This window comes from Phragmites australis, chromosome 14, assembly GCF_958298935.1.
Source record: "Phragmites australis chromosome 14, lpPhrAust1.1, whole genome shotgun sequence".
Lineage (NCBI taxonomy): Eukaryota > Viridiplantae > Streptophyta > Magnoliopsida > Poales > Poaceae > Phragmites > Phragmites australis.
In genome coordinates, this window is record NC_084934.1 from 29,110,496 (window position 1) to 29,131,728 (window position 21,233).

General features: G+C 40.3%; 3 protein-coding genes across 3 annotated transcripts; 1 reads left to right on the forward strand and 2 right to left on the reverse strand.

Moving 5' to 3' along the window:
* Positions 1-805: 805 nt before the first annotated feature.
* On the reverse strand, positions 806-7,361 carry LOC133890628 (protein ENHANCED DISEASE RESISTANCE 2-like). Its single transcript, XM_062331094.1, has 22 exons — positions 6,746-7,361; positions 6,173-6,247; positions 5,672-5,725; positions 5,519-5,584; positions 5,002-5,102; positions 4,863-4,918; positions 4,641-4,757; positions 4,516-4,556; positions 4,325-4,425; positions 4,145-4,240; positions 3,980-4,044; positions 3,826-3,897; positions 3,556-3,711; positions 3,172-3,404; positions 3,018-3,057; positions 2,760-2,905; positions 2,571-2,672; positions 2,085-2,129; positions 1,863-2,003; positions 1,686-1,781; positions 1,393-1,494; positions 806-1,157 (listed from the first exon to the last, which is right to left on the reverse strand). The coding sequence occupies exons 1-22, from the start codon at positions 7,034-7,036 to the stop codon at positions 966-968; spliced, it is 2,388 nt and encodes a 795-aa protein (XP_062187078.1). The 5' UTR covers positions 7,037-7,361; the 3' UTR covers positions 806-965.
* A 124-nt stretch (positions 7,362-7,485) lies between these two features.
* LOC133890629 (uncharacterized) lies at positions 7,486-12,772 on the reverse strand. Its single transcript, XM_062331095.1, has 11 exons — positions 12,185-12,772; positions 11,549-11,636; positions 11,364-11,455; positions 11,142-11,260; positions 10,155-10,270; positions 9,945-10,072; positions 9,762-9,848; positions 9,088-9,148; positions 8,926-8,966; positions 8,714-8,834; positions 7,486-7,872 (listed from the first exon to the last, which is right to left on the reverse strand). The coding sequence occupies exons 1-11, from the start codon at positions 12,547-12,549 to the stop codon at positions 7,813-7,815; spliced, it is 1,278 nt and encodes a 425-aa protein (XP_062187079.1). The 5' UTR covers positions 12,550-12,772; the 3' UTR covers positions 7,486-7,812.
* Positions 12,773-15,266: 2,494 nt separating this feature from the next.
* On the forward strand, positions 15,267-20,352 carry LOC133891619 (ubiquitin carboxyl-terminal hydrolase 24-like). The gene is made up of 7 exons (XM_062332347.1): positions 15,267-15,646; positions 16,138-16,830; positions 16,911-17,098; positions 17,669-17,910; positions 18,697-18,839; positions 19,400-19,576; positions 19,891-20,352. The coding sequence occupies exons 1-7, from the start codon at positions 15,617-15,619 to the stop codon at positions 20,077-20,079; spliced, it is 1,662 nt and encodes a 553-aa protein (XP_062188331.1). The 5' UTR covers positions 15,267-15,616; the 3' UTR covers positions 20,080-20,352.
* Positions 20,353-21,233: the final 881 nt, after the last annotated feature.

Here is a 21,233-nt window from a genome sequence, read left to right on the forward strand (position 1 = left end):
GTGTACCTGTGCTTGCAGGTCCATCTACCTGCATAGAAATCACTTTGGCTCTCGCAATCACAACGACGTGATGCTCTTTTTGAGCCTTGACTCAACGACGGGACTGAAGAAGTCGTTGACCGTGAGTTACCAGTTCCATGTCAAAGGTTTAGCTGGCGGCTATGAGTTTTGCGATGCATGTAAGGCCTTTTTTTCTCCCTGGTGCCTTGCTGCTGCTAAAAGTTTGACCAGCACTTTTCTCTTGTTCTGAACTAGATTTTTTCCTCTTTTTTTCTTTTGGGTTGAGGCAGATACCAATGTGTTTGTGGCAGGACAATCCCACGGCCACTTCTTGAGAATGCCTGGGTATGTCTACGACGAATCGGGCTGGTCCTTCGAGGAAGATACCTGCATTGTGAGAGTGCGTCTCACTCTCCTTGGGTACGCACAAGCCAAGACCAACGATAACCGTTGTTGATCATTTTATATTTCCTTTTCCCCCGAATCAAATCGCTCTGTTAATGTTCTTTTCTGTACAGTTGCTCCGTGTGTAAGCTGTCAATAGACATAGATGATAGATGTAGCTTTTTTCCCCTTTGAATCGCACGAAGAAGGTGTCTGTTGACCATTTTATATTTCCCCCTTTGGTGTGTGCCACTCTGCTGGTTTGAATTGGCATGCGATCCATGACAGATACTGTAGTTAGACAGTCGAGCGTATTCATCAGAGAGTATGACTCTGCTAACATGTACACTGAATCGCCTCCAGAACTGGACTGAAAAGAAAAGAAAAAAGAGAGTTTAAGAATGAACTGTAAAGGAAAAGATTGATGTCTCCAGTTATGAACCCAATTATAGGAGCTCGTGGAGATCAACTGCCAGACTGCAAGTTGGTGCAGTACTTGAGAACGAATGGAGCTTACAAAGAGAGAGAAAAAGAATCAAATAATATGTGTTGCTTATCCAAGTCCTCAAAGAAAGGCCAAATCAGTTGGTTTTCTTTGACAAATCATCCTCCGAGGACGTAGTGTTGTTGTTATCGTCGTTGCTGCTGCTGTTGTTATCTTTGTTGCTGTCAATGTTGTTTTCAAGGTCAGGAACTACTGCTGTAGCCGGTTCCACATGAGCCAGCCGAGCTGCGCCTATAACTTGCTCCGGGAGCTCATCATATGTGTTTGCCTAAAGGTACAAGTAATAGCAGACTAGCAATCAGAAGTGAGATCCATGCATACATGAGACATCGATAGGAGAAAATCTGTTCTTTGATAGGGACAGATTCTTTTTGTCTTACCAAGATCCATGAAAGATTGAAATGTATTATTATTATTATTCAGTGAAAACAAAAGTTCATCAGGCCGTGTAAAAAAAGATTAACGAGGTAGAAAAAGGCCATTTATTTGGGGGAGTGTCTTACCTGTATTAGGAAAGCCATATCAACCACTAATGTTGTGACAACACCAAACACCAGGCCCAAAACTCCATTTGCTACTGCAGAAGAACCAATGTCAATGTCCACCTGCAAAAACAACACGCTGAGATGCATTGCCTTATTCACAAATGACCAAGACATGTCACTTCTAACTGTAACACCCAGACTATTTGGATTAGCCTACACATATCACCTCGATTAACCTTTTTACACAAAACAAGGATGAAAGCATAAGCAATGTATTGGAAATATTTCAAGTATAACGTTATATGACTTACCTCCAGATAGCCAGGACCTCGTACGTAGCTACAATCAACAGCCTTTCCCAGCAAACAAGGGGTGCTGCCAACACTCTGCCGCACTATCCAAGAGCCCTGAAGAATTTTTTTCCTTTTTGAAGTCAAAGAATACAAAACTACTTTTGCACCCTACATAACTACCGTGTGAGAAAAGACCTTAGGTACGGATGGTAAAAGCTTCAGTCTGCTATTGCGGAAGTCATCATCACCATCAAAGAAGCGCTGCAGTAATGATCCCTTTTTCAAGGAACTCGTGACAAAATACATGACCAGGCTATAATGAGTTGATCCAGGAATCTACAAGAGGAAAAACGTCACCAAAATATTTCAAATGGATATATAAAGATTGAAAAAAATTCTTAAGGAATACCAACTTACCTGTATGTTGGCAACAAATGTATGCATCCCTTTCTTGGCAGCAACCTATAAAAGCAGTAAAAGAAAGGGGAATGAGGATAGGATTTGATTCTATACTACTTCAAACAGAAGCGAACATGAATTCTGATGTGGCCATATTCAGATGATGATTTGAGAAGAAAAAAAGAAGAAGAAACCATTGTGCATTAAGCCAATCTACTTTAATGTGCTCATTTTACTAATTGTTTTTGAAAAGAATTGGAGCACAACTCAACAAGCACTGAATTATGATAGCTGCAGCTCTTCATGCAGACAAGCAAGAAATATTTTGAGCTAACCACATGCATTGTCCATAGAAATTGGCAACACATATGATTAGTAATTATGTATTATAAGTTGGATCGTGATTGTTTTGCAGTATTAGTGCAATAGACTGAAATTAAAATTACAAAAATAACAGCAACTGTAAAAGAATAGAATAAGAAAGTAGGCCAGCCTTTTGGTTACCTGAGCAACACAACTTTGTTGCCTGGCAACATTATCCATACGCTTGGTGTCCTTAAACCAGTCAATGGCTGCAAGCTCCATGAGATAACTTGCTGCAGGTATCTGTAACTTGGATATTAGCATGTTAAGATTCTTGATATTATCTGACATGCTTGAAAAGTAATAAAACACAAATTGGAAGATTTAGACCTTTGATTTGTCATGCGGGAAGTTCTTGCTACGAACTTTAAAAATCTTGCTATCTGGTACTGTCCAACAGTTGCGGCTTTTCTCTTCTGCATCACGATGGAGAATCCCAGAAAAGCAAGAAAAATCTATATTTTCTGGAGACTCATCTGTCATAATGACACAGCTACCGCGGTTATAGAAAAAATAAGAAGAACTGCCCTGGAAATTGACATCGACAGATAAGAGAAAGCAGGAATATAATGAAAAAGGAAATCAAACCTGTGTGTTTAGCTTCATTGTCAGACTTATTAGGGCAATCCTGTAGATGGGTTTTGATCAAGGTTTAGTATGAAGCGAGAAAACATGTAAAACCTGTAGGAAGTTAAGCGTTCATGAATTGTTTGCTCATAATGTGGTCAAGGTCATTTAACACCTCTATATTAGCTTGAGGAACTTGATACTCCTCATCCTCATCCGATTCTTCATCAATCGTTCCCATGTTTTTATTTTCTGCTTGTCCTTTATCTTCTGGTTTAGTCTTGGAGTCAACTTTTTGAAGCTTCTGATCCTTTTGTGATGAAGCCGCATCAACCATGCTCTCCATTGCAGGAATCCTTGGAGTTATATGGATTTTATCATCTGTTTGTGCAAAATATTCACGCAGCCCTGGGAGTAAATGTAAATAGAGCCATAAAGACCAGAATGAATTGGTGGGACAATAGGACCGAGTGGTCAATTTAACAAACTTAATTTGTTCTTGTGTACTAAATATGAAGTTGTCAATTGTTATGGCATAAGAAAAACAATATTTCTGTACCAGCAACACAATTCAGTATCTGCAGCAAAGAATGATACTGAAAGGAAGGAGAGTAATTCAGGACCCATCCCTTCAGGTCAATCTGCATAAGGTGTTGAACCTGAGTACGGGGTCTTCCATTGCGATACTTGAGAGGACAAATCTTGAACCCTCCACCTGAACTAGGACAAATTTCAGAAAAAGAAAAGGAATCAAAATTGACATTTTTGTTTATGTGTAGTGTCTTGTAAAGGTGGATGCAGAACTTAATATGGGCCCATGGGAAATTACTTTCAATAAAAGCCCTCACAAATCCTCGCTGCCCGCTACAGTTTGAGTGCTCTGTAGATCGAAATAGCACAACTGTGTGTGTAGACATAGTGTCAAAAAGAAGGCACTATAGACAATAAAGGTGGCAGGAAAAAATAACAATTCAACAATTTACCGTAGCTTCCATCATCATTACGCCGCCAATACCGAACATAGCATAGATCCCGAGGCCAGACTAACCTGCATGTTCATTTAGATGGAAGGTTCATTGAGAACAATCGGAGGCAAAAGCAAATGATGAGAAGTTGAGAACTTGTCAATCTGTGAGAATTGTAGTTACATTGGACACCAATGCAGCTGCAATCTATGATATAGTATTGCAGTGTGACCATCAACCTCTTCAACTAAACTACCGTGGCGAAAGCTACAGTCCCACCTAAATAGAGAAGAAAGATCAACGAGGTCAATGTTCAATATTTGTATAAAGGAAAGCATCAAAGTTGAAGGACGAGACGTTTACTCATATCTTGTTACATCCATGCTCATCACCATCCCAAATATGGCTTCACATGTGGCTTCCACTACACCAACAGCCCTCATAGCTCGGCTACAGCTTCTTGCCTACATGGCATCAAAGTAATATGTTGTCCCCAGCTTCAGAATTTTCAGATGCTATACAATTTTTTTAAAAGCGTTACAGATGGAACATACAAGGTATTCAACTTCCAGAAGTTCTTCAAATATGCGCAATCCTGCTAATGAGAAACCAGTAAGCGACCCCAACTTCCAATAATCCTCCAAGGATTAATGACCTAAGGAGAGGAACACAGACTTGCCATTTTGGCATCTAAGTAGTCGCCAATTCTTCTTGGAGTAAACTTGATTGGGGTCATTCTGATTGGACAGACCAATTTCAGCCTCTTTGGTCCAATCATGTATTGAATCGGGGGGACCTAACACCACAGATGACATGGTGAATTTTGTAACATGCAAAAATGAAAATAAGTGTTGTGAATCAGTACTTTACTTCACATAGATTAGTTAATGTAACTTCGTACCGTTCCCTATAGTTGTCCTGCGAGTCAAAGTAGGGCGTTCCTCTTCGTCTTCAGCTCTACATTAGTAATAAAGTTTGTAGCCAATTCAGTGAAACGCCTCACTCATGCAAGATACTCTGAGAGGTGGAATGCCACTTACGCACTGTCACGATCCGAGAATGAAAACTGCCCTCCAAGTTCCATGTCAAAGTCCATTGTAGCAAACGCCTTATGGTGTTTAGCTGTCATAGAGTCTGGTTGCTGCAAGAAAGTGTTACAGTATGTGTTGCGTTAAAACTACATGCAAATTTTTTGCTCTTGATTTTGCATATTTTCTACAATCCAAAATGAGTTGAGATAGAGTGCTTAGTGGTCCATTCAGTGCCTGCTCAGCTTAATTCAAGCTGCAAATTTTGTGAAGACAGTAATCAAATGCCTATGTGCAATGAGCTAGGGGGTCTAAATAGCACATATCACATCCTGACACTGTGATGTATTGTACAACAATACTGCCTGCTATTTAATTATCAAATTAACACAGTATGTCAGTATCATATACTTCTTAATCAATCTGAAAATAAATTGAAAAGGGCAGTTTAAATTCAAGCCTTTTTTCAGACATGTTTAAAGCAATTGTGTCGTATTTGTAAAAACTGGTTAAAACAGACTTACTACACCTGAACAATGATGAGCTCTATCTTGTTTTTCCAGGCCAGCGCATCTTCAATATCATATGCACCCATCTGTGAATTGAATTTACTTGTGAATTGAAGCTAGATAAATCAGGAAGTATTGTGGTTCTGTTCAAGGGTTGAAGCGTTAGAACAAACCGTGATTTGATGCTCCTTTTCTTTCTGGTTATAAATGCACAGGACGTAAATCATCTGAAAAGAAAAATCCAAGGGAGAGATGAGAATAACAACATGAAAATCCAGCTGTGGTTGCCAAGGAGAGTAGAAAAATCACATGTCCATGGAACACTTAGTCAGATGCATCATGCAGATTAGCCAAAGGCCTGTACGGCTGTACCCTATTATAGTCATTGAAAAAGAACAGTTTAAATTTTAAATTGCTTGGTTGTTGCTGGATCCTGCAAGTATAAAAGCTGAAATGGGAGTGGGCCTTTTCCTGTAATCAGTTAGTCATACATGAAGAGGGACTCATATATGTTAGATATTTATGGCATATTTCATTTTCTTTGCAAGAGAAAGAAAAGGAAAAAACTAACATCTATTAAGCTTTCATGATACAGTATGATCTACATTCAAGATGATCATTGAACACTACATTCAGAATTTAAGCTGACAGACGAAAGTGGAGAGCAAACTCACTTGACCATGATGTGTTTTGAGCCCTCTATCCTCCACCCTGCAATTCCCATCTATTAGCAGAGACTTGAGCGGCACCTGGATGCACATCCACAAATTCCACCAAGTTATCAAACATCAGAAGGGGCTTTTGTGCTATTGGAATTTAGGTAGAACGAAGCTTAATATGTTGGGAAATCATGCAGAATTAATTCATCTCAGAAGAAAATGGCAAATAGTATAGCAAGAAGGCAGATAAAAAAGGGAAAATCTACAAAACCACAAACTTAAAAAATGAATTAATCAGCATTATTGAAACATAATTAACTGGCAAAATATGAATAACATTATCATGTTCAACGGATCACCACTTTGCTTTGCATGGATGATCCACCAGCAAACACGACAGGCTCCCAGGTCAGAAACACGGAGCGCTGAACGTGTTACCGAATTGAAATTGTAGTCGCTGGCAACCCACATTGTCACATTGGGGCATCCAAAATCGAAATTGTTGGGAGGTTCGAAATTCCCGTAAGAACAACCCTAACTAAGCGACTATGGAAATTTCGAAGGCAAAGGCAATTAAGCAGCAAATACCATGTTGTCCTTGGGCTTCTTCTTGTAGTAGGCGAGCAGCCTGCTCTCCAGCACGAAGTAGCGCGTGTGGAAGAAGGACCTGCCGATCTTCCGCCGGCCGTAGCGCACCATCCACCCCTCCTGGTGCACGGCCGCGGGCTCCCTGACGGCAGCCACCGCCTTGGAAAGCTCGCCGCTCTTGGCGGTGGCCGCGACGTCCTTCCAGGAGATGGCCGCGGACTTGGGGAGCTCGCCGCTCTTGGCCGTCCTAGCCGCCGCGGCCTCCCGCCTCGACGCCGACGAGCTCAGCATGTTGGTCTCGTTGGCGCGCGAAACCGTGGTGCAGCCGCACGATCGAGGAGGGAAGGAAGGGTGGCCGGGCGCGAGACGCGCAGTCCCAGTATTTGACGTGGGATTAAAAGCTCCACTCTGATTAAGCTTCTAAAGATAGTATTTGACGGGTCGAAACATCACCTGCTAATATTCATATTCCCCGAAACACCTGGTTGTAACGGAGTTGCATAGATCGTATGCTCGAGAGGATTAAATTTTAATTTTACGAATTTTGAAATTTTCAAAGAGGAACAAAATATCTAATTCCAAAATTTCTTTTCACTGACATGCGAAACTCATAAAGCAGAGAAGAAAAATAACTGAAATTTCAACGAATTTTCACAAATTTAGGTCTTTTCGCTGGTGAAAAAAATGTAAAACAAAATTGAAATCCCGTCGAGACATCGAGAGAAAAATGGGACTCGTGATACATAAATATACACAAACATTCTCATTATAATTCAAAAGATTTTTTAAAAAACAATGGCGTACAGACTACAGGCGTATAACCTTGCAGGAAAGCAAACTTCCTTGATGCCATCGTACATAATTACAAAATCAGAAACTGTAGACTGTAGTCAGTTAGCACAAAAAGGTAAAGGAGACAAATCCCAAGACTAAAGATAGAGGAAGCAACTGCGTGAATAGCAATACGCTCTTTCACCAGTATTGGAAAATTTGGGCGGTTAGTCTACATATATGTCGAGGAAAACAACAGCCATTAGAAGCAACTGGAAGACATCTTTTGCAGGTGATCATTTGTACCATCCGGTAAGCATGTACCTTAGCCAGAAGCAGAATATGCATGACAGAGCCTGCCAGACATGAAGACGTGGGGTTATTATCCCAAAATGAAAATGCACGCACAATGTCAATGAAAAAAGGGTCGTGCTCTTCTTAGTTCTTAGTATCCAAACATTAACATAGTGTTCATGTGACTGAACATGACGATGTATGGGAATTCGAGTTGAGATTTCTACCTCGTCATGTATGGGAATTCGAGTTGAGATTTCTAGCAGTTGCTTCCGTAAGACCGGCCAGTTCAAAACACCCACTATGCAGATATTCTAATTATCCAAAGCACAAGTCTAGTTGAAATAATTATTGTTGATGTTTCTTTGAGTCCTGGCATGTCTGTGCAATAACTAGGGACATCTGTTGAGCGTTAATAGCAGCTAATTCCATGCAATATTATCATGAACCACGAAAACCCTTGACACTGGTATTGCATGATCGCATTTGGTACATCTAAGCCAAAGTCTGTTAATTTCGCCATATGTGAGAGCACCATATTCGGCAAGCGCATAGCTAGTGTCAGCGACATATAATAGAAAACTCTGCTGATTTGGATTGATGTGCGCTCCAAGAAGGTTGTCAATAGTTGGGCCGAGTTCTGATTTGACCAAGGTCAACCTAAGTGACTACTTAACTTAGTTCTTTCTTAAATGTTGTTGCTGCTAGAAAATAATTTAGCCCTTGGTCTGGTTTCCAAATAAGAATTTTGCTAATATCAATGAAGATGACATCTTTGCAGCATAACTGAATAATCAACACAGAGTCAACAAGTTCACAGGATCTGCGGAAGTCAAGATTCAAGAAGCAAATTTGCAACAAAGTGAAATAGTAGTATGCAGCAAGAATGCGTTTTGAATCTACCTGAAAAATAAGGAGCCTTATGCAAAGGGCCTGCTCTGAGCATCTTCCAAATAGCCTAAGGAATATATTAACTAGATTCCCATCTTTGGTACCAGTCAACAGACCTGTTTGAGGATCAAACCTAGGATGGAAGCACATTTGAGAAACTTCGTCAAGAATCATGTTATAATAAGTTTACTTGATGGTTCCAGGTCAAAGCAATACAAAAGTACCTCGGCAACCTATGTCTTGGGCAAGGAACGAAGTGAAAGAGCTGTAGCAAATAAAGACATCAATCCAAAGTGTAAGCATATCAAGGACCTAATCAGCTAAAAAGGAAAGTATCTCAATGAAGTGAAAAATAAAGAAATGAAATGAAAAGGATTTCTCCGGACCTGTGGGACTGAGCACAAGAAATTGAGAACTTGAGGTAAAAAGAAGAGCAATAACGTCTCGCTGCAAACTCAAAAGAGTTACTAATCAGCTGTAGCTACAATCAATAATAATGGGCAAAGCAAACTGTATGTACAACTAGCATATGCTAATGCTATACATGTCAGATGGATGCACATAAAAAGTATTGCACAAGTTTGGGTTCACAGCCAAGATAGTTTTTTCGACCCCACACATCCACCCTACTCAGGTAGGTGATAAAAATATATAAATTTATAAGATATGAACCCAGGAGGTTATAAACAAGCAACATACTAAATGTTAGAAACTAGATGTAAAATACATCCAGTAATCAGCTGGATATAATCCACAACAAACTCCCCTCTCCCAGGAAAAAAACTAACTGCTTTCCCCATGTAAATCTTTTACTCACTTCACTAATTCAGATGCAGAAAAAGATTAGTGAAAAAAACAAAAAACGAAGAAAGAAACATAGGGGAAAGTCTTTTATGCACATGTGACTTGAACAAGGAAGCAGTTGACTGCAGAAAGCAGACTTCTAGTTGCATATCATTCCACATCATAAACAGTCAAATGCAGAATGAGCTGACTTGGTATTCTTGACTGATAAATATTAAAGTAACGAAGCTTGTGGGAGATAATTGAGGATGTTTACCTGAAATGTCCCAAAATTCCCACCACAGCCAAAGCCATTCCAGCAAAATAGGTGTAGGTATCACCAACAAAAACAGATGAAGGATACCTGATGGATACATGTACACATGATGCTTTCTCAAAATAAAAAGGGCAAAAAAAGATCTCATTTGAACAGATCTAGTGTGCTTCTCAAGGTCCTTACCAGTTAAAGGCTAGCAGAGCTAATGACGTGGTTAGGAAAGGCAGGACAAGATAAATAGAGAATTCATGAGCTTGCTGGATTTCAACGTCTTTAGAAGATCCTATGCGCATTACATTATGTATCAAAACCTGGAAAATGTTATACATTATCAGGAGATGGGTGGTATTCAAGATTCGTGTACTTCTCACAAGGAATATATTTTGTTCATACCGCAGCAGATATAACAACTGTCTGCCCAACTTCAAGACCATTCAGGCCAGCATGTATATTTATTGAGTTTGTACAAAAGACTGCTAACAAGAGCATGAATAGCTTGTACAATGAACCTGCATGCCGAAGGAAACGAAAGGTTAGTGCACATGATAGCTTCTGATTATAGAATATAAAACAGGGTTCATCTACAGAGTAGAGATCGTAGTAGATCTTATGAGCAAAAGCAAATAAGTAAATGTGCAATAGAAAAATTAAAAGAAAAGTTCACTAAAACAAGCACTGAAAGCAGATTATTATCTAGTATGTCTAGCAGTCAACATCCACACATCAAGCATAAAACATTGTCGCCAATAAGGAAAAAACATCCTTACACTATTAAAAAATTATCATGCACGATCGACACAAAATATCATAAACAATCAAAATGTGAACAATCAAGTTGTGAGCCTCTTACGAATATAAGTGATAGACTTGCACGAGATCATAAGCGTTGAATCTGTGTTCCCAATAAAGAAGTCAACCGTAGTTGACTTCTCAACAATTCACAAATCTCCAAAAGACTCTAAACACTATCTCGCAAAAGCCTTCTGTTTAAAATAGCATAAAGTTTAGTTTCATGGCCTGTGGGGAGTGACTCATTTGAACCAAGATCCGAAGTTGAGGGCTTATTTTGGACAATGGAAAAGCTAGAGACTTACAGGGGACCTCAGCCCACAAATGAGGAACACAATAAAACAGCACCAACAGGTAAGCATGATAGTCGCTAGACTTGATACAATCTGGTGCTCATGCACATAATCACAGACTATTACATTCTTATGAGTTATGATCAAGAGCTAATGGCAAATAACTGCACAATAGTATTTTATAGTAAAATATCTCCTGATTGTTTAACAACAGTAAAAAAACCATCATTGTGCAACAACCAAATAGTAAATATTCACCTTCAAAAGCCATTTACATGTTTTAAGCTTATGCACATACCTAGCTCCAAAACTGCTACTCCAACATAATGGGTTATAGGCTTTGGAATAATGATGGAAGTACCACCAGCATATGCCATCAACAAAGGAAGTGCTGCAATTGTGGGCAGCAGCAATTTCCTGTTTCCATATAGGCAATTCCAAAATCAATTGATCAGCAATGCAACAGTGATAGCACATCACTATTTAAGTGAACTGAAAGACAGTCTAACAAGCAACATACACTCTCCATGGAACATCAAGAACATCATCAATAAATCCAAGAAGAATCATAAAGCAGACTGATGCTAATGCTGCATTATATTCAACAAGCCACTGCAACAAGAAGTCAACAAAAGTATATGTGACGCGTGTTTCAGGACATAAGACAGTTTGTGAATGCCAAAAATATTGCTAGTCGCAACATACCATGGAGTCTGCTGCGTAGTTGAAATGTTGAAATAGAATTGCAATGACCAAGTAGACAATTCCAACAACAAGCCCTAGTGCCTCAGGCCTGCAAAACAAATACAACGTTTAGACAAACAAGAATGCCAACTAACATGTTTATATCTATAGTCAGATCCTGCTAAATATTTTGTGCAAAGACCAAAGAGCAACATCTAATTTCCAAATTATGCACCTTTTTTAAACAATATATTTTTTAAACAATAATTTCCAAATCATGCACTAGAACCGAACAAAACCAGCTAGTTTAGCTTCTGCAACTATGCTGTTTAACCCCCAATGCATTGACTTCGATCGAGCTGAAACCACTTCTAGTGACAGTTAGTGTTGTACTGTGATTCATATTCCTAGTACCCACCATGAATCGTAACAACTAACAAGTGCCAATGTAACAAGCTCCCATTCCTCGTTCCTCAAAGTTAAAATCCCCGTCCCTGAAGCTGCAATATTTGCAACAGTAAACCAGCAAAACCTAGGTCCTGAAGCCAAACACTGTAATCGAGTTAAATCTACTCCTAGAGCAATCGCATCTGCAACAGGAATGTAAAAACATAGACCACATAAAACACCTGTTGTAAAATGTACTTGCGCACTCACACTTGAATTTCGCCCAGAGGCAAGCCCCTCTTGTTGATGTCGTAGCCGAACATACGGCGGCGGAGGAGGTAGCGGGCAGCGACTGGGATGAACCGAAGCGCGACGAAGAAGCCGCCAAGGCTCATGGCACCGCAGATGAGGATGGATCGCCGCAGATCGGCATCCAGGGGGTAGTGCACGAACGCGAGGTACGAGAAGGGCGCGAGGAAGAGCACCATCGCCACAGCGACTACGCCCAGATTCGGCGGCCGGAGGACCAGTTCCTTCGTCGGCTCCGCCGGCGCCGGCGCCGCAGCAGCAGGTGCCGGCGGCTGCCGAGGCGGGTCCCTGGCAGCGGCCGCCGCGGACCTGCGGCGGACGTCCATGGGAGGGGCGGTTCGGGGATCGGTGAGGTGGTTCGCGACTAGTTCGCTGTTCGAGGCCTCGAGGTGGGTGCAGCCGCGGTGGGCTGGTACCTGGTGGTCGCCGCCGCCGGCGGTGGGGTGGAGGGATTTTTATACGAACCGCTGCGGCGTGACGTGGAGCGCTCTCATTGGCTGGAGTCACGTGTTCGGCGGGCACTGGAGTCTGGCCTGGAGAGGGTCGTGTTGGAATCTTCTGCTGTATGTAACGAGACGAATTGTCTCTCTGTTAGGTGGGACCGATCATATAGTTTGTCTCTCTGGCAGATGGGTCCGGATGTCAGTGACCATTGGAACTCTTAACAGTATTTTTTAAACTACAATTGACGGGTATACATACACACTCATACCACTATACACACACTCACACAACACTTACTAAACACCGGAGATGTAGAGCTTAGAGATTAATAAAATCACCACATACGTCACCTAACACTAAATAATATTGCTTAGTGAGATATATAAGGAGAAAACATGATGTTTCATCTCCAGTGGGTATGAGGTAGAACCACCTTACTAACCATCAAAGATAATGCTTAATTCTCATTAACAATCTTGTTAATAGATATTGTCAACGAGATACTTAGGTCATATTTATTTTTATTTTAATTATGGATTCTAACCTAAAAGTAAAAATAAAAACAAACAGCTCTAATATAAAAGCTTATTCTTACTATTCACAAACCAAATTATACTATAAAATTTTATAATCCATAATCTGATGAAAAAAAAACTTTTTTACAAAATCTAAATTGTAAAACTCATAGCAAAAACAATCAGCACCTAACTTAACATTCACGAATCATGTTTTAGCTGATGCAACTTTCAAATTTCAAATCAAGCTCCTTCTTTGAAGGTCATAATTCATGTTTCAACAGAGCTTCGACCAAATTTCACGTTGGCAAGCTGGTTTCTTTTTAGGACTTTGACAGCCTTGAATTTACGAGTTAGCCTGTGTAAAGATTCATGTTTCCAATCGAGTACATAGCATGTTTAAGAAGAAGTTTCAAAGTTCCGATTTTAAGAATCAAGAAGGTTCCAAAACAAAACAAAAATTTAAGTTCGTTGTGTTTTTCCAGCAAGGATCCTGGATGTTCTAAAGACAAAACCAAAACGAATTTCAGAAAATAGAATTGCAAGCAACAAATATAGAGACCACTATGTAAGATAGTTTTTGCGATGCATATCAATAGGTTCGTGGTAACGCATGTACATGCATGTCTCAATGTCTGTTTGTTTCGATTTCTATTTTTGGTTTTTCTGAAAAATTATATTTTTGTTTTTTTTAAAAGGCTATTTTTAGATTTTAGCGGTTGTATTTTATAATAATTTTTAGCTTCTCATCACACTATTTTTAAAAAAAAGTTACACTCAACTAGCTTGTCAGCTTCTAATTTATTTTCTAAAAATAGACTTCTGACTTCTCAAAAACCATTTTTTAGAAATAAATAAAAATCGGAAACAAATTGAAACAAACAGACGCACGGCAATGTGCTTGCATCTCGGCTCGCGGCCCTCACACCCACATTTGGTTACATGACTAATATCATCAGCTAAACTTTCTGTTTTTGGATTCCGATGCACACCGAGCTCACAGGCGCACGGCACGCGGCCCTCACACCCACATTTGGTTACATGACTAATATCATCAGCTAAACTTTCCGTTTTTGGATTCCCATGCACACCGAGCTCACAGGCGCACGGCAAAAACAAGTTGTTCTACTTTCATTGTGTATGCACATAGTTAATCAGCTAAACTTTCCGTTTTTGGATTTCTCCTGGCAAATTTTCTACTATATTTCACATGAGTGAGTACTAAGAATTATTTTTATAGCTGTGTATGATATTTTAAATATTCATTCGGCAACATGGATTAGCTCTTCATAGATTTTGTATATACATACGGTGAAGTCGGCTGAAAGTAATTGCAATTTACAAATGTTAAAATGTTGGTATATAAAATTAAGCCTATTTATAAGGTAAATAGAAAGGTGATATGTATATTCCATCTTTGATATCCAGATTTTCAGTACTATATTTGATTCTTATTTACATAAGTTAATTTATGGAGCAGGCTTACCCGCCAATCATTTTCTCTTACATGCATGTCACTGCATAGCACGTCTTGGGTGAAATGTAAATAGATATGTACCTAGGTTACATCGGTTTGTTGTTTATTAATGATGCTTTCGGCTTTGACATTTGTCTACTAAAAGGGATGGTTTGGTTGCTCTATTTTCCATACAATATTTTCGTCAAAAGTTTTGACTACCTTTGCAACATTATCAAATTTAATTTTATACTTACATGAATTTTACATGCATGCTTACTAATTAATACAGATCTCGTACCTTCAGAAAAACAAATCTACCCAAACACTAATACTAGTATAATACTGCATCCATCCGCAATGTAAAAAAACAAGGAAGTGCGATTTTTAAAAACACAATTATTTCATCTTTTTTAAAACATTTTTTTTGAAATTCTATAATTTACCACTAACTAATTTGCCATGTTCATTATCGTTGTGTTGATGACATCTTGAATTTATCTTTTTTTTTAAAAGAAAAATACACAATAACAATTCGACTCCCGCAGGCGCCCACCCCGTCGAGCCAATAATCCGAGCCCAGCCCAGCCCAGCCCACGAGTCGCCAGCATATACACCAACCCAAGCAACCGGCGGTCCGGCTCCTTCCTCCCGTCCCAACTCCCAACCCCCCCTCCCTCCCCTCTCCAGTCCCCAAACCCTACGCCTCGTCTCCGCCCGTCTCCGCCGCGCGCGCCGCTTCTCCCCTCGGCCCCCGACACGCCGGCCAAGCTGCCGAGTGACCCCTCCCTCCGCGCCGCGCCGCGCCGTGCAGCCGGTCGCGCGGCCACCCCCTCGGCGCCGCCCGCCGCCGAATCCTTTGATGTCTCCCACCTGCCGCCTCGGCTTCCTCTGGCCCTGGTCGCAGCAGAGCACCCAAGAGGTCCCCCGAGAGGCCGGTTCCGGCGTCCAGCACTTGGTTTCCTCACCGCAGCCGAGATGAGCGGCGGCGGCGGCGGCGGCGACAAGGTATATCCATCAATCCGTCCGCCCATGTGCTTGCATTGGCATCGGCTGCGCGTTGCAGTTGCGTGGTTTAACTGTCTATACTTCTCGTCCTGCTCCCATGGCGTGGCGCATTAAAGCGTGCGGGGTGGTTGATGGTTGGGGTGCGACTGGAGTTGATTGCTGGGGTTTTGGAGTACTAGACCTGCTGATTTAATGCTACTACGTGTGTGTGAAGCATACCCGCGGTACTAGATTGCATGGGTCATACATTATCGACTCTATTTTAAGTAGTTGATCGGTGCTTAAAATGTCGTTGCTTTTGGGTATGCGGAGTATGTGCCTTTGTGGGATGATCGCGTTAGTTCAAGTGTAATTCGAAGTTGAAACTAAAATTTCCCTAATACAGATATTTTGATACATAGTAGTTGCTTTGATGGGACACGATTTATGTTAACAATCAAAGTTGTCCTAGTAATCCTGCCTTGTTATAGTTGCTTATGTGTGTAATGCAGGTCTTGCTATTTGGGTCGTTTACGGAGGACGAGACTAAGTTGTTCCAGGGTCATCCTCCCGAAACCGAAAGTCCTACTAAAAGTGTGAGGAAAACATGGGAACTACCCGAGATCCAGTTTGGCTCACTGAATCTTTCAGTGCTAAGTTTACAGAAAGTGTCAAGTCCTATTATTAGAGGTGTTGTTCTTCCTGCAAAATCAACCGATGGCCAGGATGGAGTGATTGTCAAGGAGACTGCGTGCAGCAATACAAAGGAAACTGTAAGATCAAGCTTACCAAATGGTGGACAATTGCTGACCAATGGATGCCCCATAACCAATGTTTCTCCTAATAATGGCGTCTTTGAGAATGTAAAGGAGACTGGGGCTGTGGTTCCATCAGTTGTGCCTGTCAAAAACATCAGCAGTACAGCACCACTTGCAGCGTCAATCAAATGCACTCAAAGCAGCAATTTGGATAAGGAAATAACCGAAAATGGAAGCCTATTTGTTGATACACCTATCGTTGCAGCTCCAGCAGATGAGGCAGTCACAAGCTTAAATAAGAAAGCCTCTCTGAACATGCCCTTGCTTCCTCATGGTTTGAAGAACACAGGAAATATTTGCTTCCTAAATGCGACTTTGCAGGCGTTGCTTTCGTGCTCGCCTTTTGTCCAACTTTTACAGGACCTGAGGAATCGAAGTATACCTAAGGTACTGCTACCTAAGAAAATCAGTTTGTAATTTTGGTGCTTATTCCGTTGCCTTTGTTCTGACTAGTTCTTTCATTTTAGGTTGGCTACCCAACTCTGAATGCATTTGTTGAGTTCATCTCTCAATTTGATGTGCTTGACGAGTCAGTTATGAAGAAAAATGAGAAGGCTGTTATGGTTGCTGCAAAACCATTGAATCCTGCCATGTTTGATCGTGTTCTCAGAAATTTTACTCCAGATGTGCCAGCTGGAACATCTGCTCGGCCAAGGTAAGTGCTGGCTGGTGCTGTTCTTGGGCATGCCTTTTCTTGTGAGGAAGTAATACTCATTAAGTTGTGGGTGCTGATAGTTTGGCTATTGTGGCTGCTAGCTGAGTATTGCAATCGACCAATCATTCTTTTCTGTCAAGGCTTTTTGATCTGATCAAGTCTACCAATTAGCAAGATTTGGATTAGCACACATCGCTACATGTTTAGCTGATCCTGTTAGTGCTATCATATCTTGATTGTTCTCTATGGGGAACCAAATTAAGCATATTAAAGTCAGAACGGATGCTTACAATAATGGTCATATGATCATTTTCAAAGGCTCCTGAACAATGCCGTATTTTGAAGCTGCTGGGTTGGGGTCTACCGGCGAATCATGTACCGACCATGGCCATTGTCTTTGTTATCAAGTTTATCCAGACAAAGTAGTTCTCTGCATTACATCATGTATAGACAGTGTGCATGCTGTTATCTGTCGACTTCTTTTTGCGTATCTGTAAATGCCCAGTATAAATTGTTACCTCTCTCGCAATGAAGCTTCTTGTTTCAGTTTGTGATGGTATGCTTCTGCAGGCAAGAAGATGCTCAAGAGTTTTTAAGTTTTGCCATGGATAGAATGCATGATGAACTGTTGAAGCTTAATGGCAATGGTTCAAATTCAAAGGAGGGTATGGTTGTTTCTTCTGCTGATGATGATGCTTGGGAGACAGTTGGACGAAAGAACAAATCTTCAATAATTAGAACTCAGAGTTTTGTTCCCTCTGAGCTAAGTGCTATTTTTGGAGGTCAGCTACAGAGTGTTGTGAAAGCTGCAGGTAAATTTTTTGCCCGGAGGATAATACACTTGTTTGTAAAAAAAACACATAATGAACTGGATATGTCTCTTCAAAAGATTTGTTCATCACTTTTGTGGAAAGTTGTGCTTGATTTATTATGTTTTTGTGATGTTCCCATGAAAATAATTTTAGAAATTATTTTGTAATCCAGGTCACTCTACTGCTTTATCAGGCTGTTTAATGTTTGTTAAACAACTTTACCTGTTGATCACATTTTTATCACCTTTTGCCCCTGATGCCCATGTTGTCAATGCTTTTTTAGCCTATGCCCAACCTGATCAGGGCCATTAGCTTGTACAATAAATGAGGTTTTAAGATCATCCATAAGTGTTGTAAATAAAAAAAGTACCTGCTTGTGTTGGATCTTTACTAGAATTAATAAAAATCTAGAAATATTCATGTGTCATGTAAGCTTGCTTATCAATGTTGCCACAATTCTGCATCGTTGATGTCTTTGCCATTGAACTTTAGCGGATAATGAACGTATATTGCCACTCATAAATTAATCATCTCATTAAGGTCATATATTGATTAGTTCTTCCATATTATGGTCTGAGGACTGCTCCTATATGAAACCTGTAAGGTAAAAGAGTTCCATGCAAACACTTGTTATTTCCTCCACTGGAATATGATGTCACGATTAAGCATTGTTGGATATATTATTGACCATAGGGTGAAACCTATGCTTGAGTAAGCCCACTTCTGTGGTTTCGTGTCAACCCTCTTAGTGTCGTGTGTATTGATTACTATTCTTTCATCTGTCAGGTAACAAACCGTCAGCCACTGTTCAGCCGTTCCTGCTGCTCCATCTTGATATATTCCCCGATGCTGTTCAGACGCTTGACGACGCACTTCATCTGTTTTCTGCTCCTGAGTCTTTGGAGGGATACAGAACAGCTGCTGGAAAGGTAACTAGTTTGTTGAAATTTGCATCAGCAATTTGACTTTGAATTTTGGTGCACATGATAAAAGTGACACCATCCATTTTGTGAAGTGTTTTCGTTCTTTTAAGTGTTATTTTATGATCTTTTGTGGATTGGTTACATTGATTTGAGTGTTATTTGACATAGAGGTGACAGTGTCCCTTTTGCAATAACGCCAATGAATTTTACATGCAATGCATTTGCTTATGAGACTGCTTGTGAGGTCCAAATCGTCAAAGGCAGCATCTGATTTGTTTTTATCTTTTGATGCATTTTCAGAATGCCTTAATTTTGGTTGGTTTCCTTTCTCTTGAAGATGTGAATATTTACATTTTTCTTACAAAGAGCTGGGTATATGCCTTGTCAGTTACCCTTTTTTCTGTTTGATTGTTTGTCTTCACCTGAAGTTGCTACAAGTTGAAGTTATGTTGAATTATACTTCTCTACATCTTATTTATCTTCAGTGCCATAATAACTCTTCTTTCGTAAAATGGATGCAGTTATTACCTTACTGTAATTACAATGTATCAAACTTGATCTTGCAGGCTGGTTTGGTGACGGCTAGAAAATCATTCAAGATACACACACTTTCAAAGATAATGATACTGCACTTGAAGAGGTTCAGTTATGGAAACCATGGAAGTACCAAAGTCTATAAGCCACTCCACTTCCCTCTCCAACTTGTTCTTAGTCGGGATCTGCTGACCTCACCGTCATCGGAGGTGATAATTTGCCAGATATGCTTTTATAAATGTCTTCTCAAATATTTGTTGTTATATTTCTATTTGGTCGATGGTTTGCATGTGCAGGCATGTTTTGTTTTATCTCTCTATTTGCTTTCTTTGCCCTAATCGTTGGACATTTAGGATCTGTATCTTTAAGCATGTATTAAGTTTGTACAGCCATCAGCATTTCTTAGGGTGACAGTGTGTGGTGCAAATTTATGTGACCTTAACACAGATGAAAACGACATTACAGTTGTTTCTTGATTACTCCTGGATCACTTGATCTAACAGTTCGTCTTCATTGTATGCAGGGTAGAAGATATGAGCTTGTTGGAACCATCACTCATCATGGGAGGGACCCGTGCAGGGGGCATTACACTGCTCATGCCAAGCATTCCAGTGGGCAGTGGCTCCGATTCGATGATGATACTGTCAAGCCTGTTGGTGTGAACGAGGTCTTGCATGACCAAGCATATGTCCTGTTCTACAAACAAATATAAGCCTGAAAGTACTGCGGTGTCGATTAGCCCATCCTTATTGCTTAAACAGCCAAATATACTGCCTAACTATCGTCCTGTTAATGTAGCTGCCGAGTAACCGCAGAGTATTGTGTTAAGTACCCTGGTTGCCTGTGCTTATTTATATGCTTGGTTACATAGCGAGAGGGGGACTTTTTGTTCAGCCCATTTTGAGGTTTTGTTAAATTAAACTGCTCATCATTGTATGGCCAGCAAAGTAATCATGAGATGCTAATCATGTCACCCCTAGAGTTTGCTTATGATGTGGTGCCTCAAGGTGATGTTCTTGCGATGGGTGGAATGACAAGTGGTGGAATGGTTGTGATTACTTGCATGTCATAAAATAGTGTTCTTGATTGGGTGGAGAGAAGACATAAGCGTCGGCATGGCCATGTGCCATATCTTCTCTGAGATTGTGTCAAGAGTTGCAGGGAGTGGTTAGCTAGTGCCAGTGCCTTGCAAGCATCATTATGCCCATGCCGATGCTTGGAAAGCTTAAGGCATTTCCTTTTCATTTCCTTTTCGAGGTGTCATATCCTTGTTATGGAATCCTATTTTAGATCTTGTTTGGTAGGGTTTTAGATCTTAATTTTATATCAGATTTTGAGTTTGTAGGTTAAAATAAAATAGTTTAAATCTCTATTTTTAAATTAAAATAGAAATAAAATAGCTCATTCAAACACTTTTGATGCTAACTTCAACTCAACCAATTTCTAAGTTAGAAATATGTAATTCCAAAAATTCTTGAACTTAGAGTTCTGCCCAACAGACCTAGACGAGGAACATCAAGGAAATGTGCTATACTTGGTTCTATGCCATCTGACATTCTTGTTCTGTTTTACAAATACATTTTCCGCGCCCACAAAAATTTTGGCCTCTATATGGAGTAGGTGAAACCGAAACAAATATTTCACTAGTCATATAGGTCTGTCGGCGTGCCACACCATAATTAGTATAGTTAGCATTGGTGATAACATGACAATGCAATTGTGGCAGTCACTGGTTTCTTGTTTATTATCATTTTAGCTTTGTGGCATTGTCAAGTAGGCGAAATTCAGTGGTTCATCAGTACTTTATATGACTTCTATTTCCATAATACTTTGAACGCTCGATTCTATTTTTGTTTTTCTTCTCCG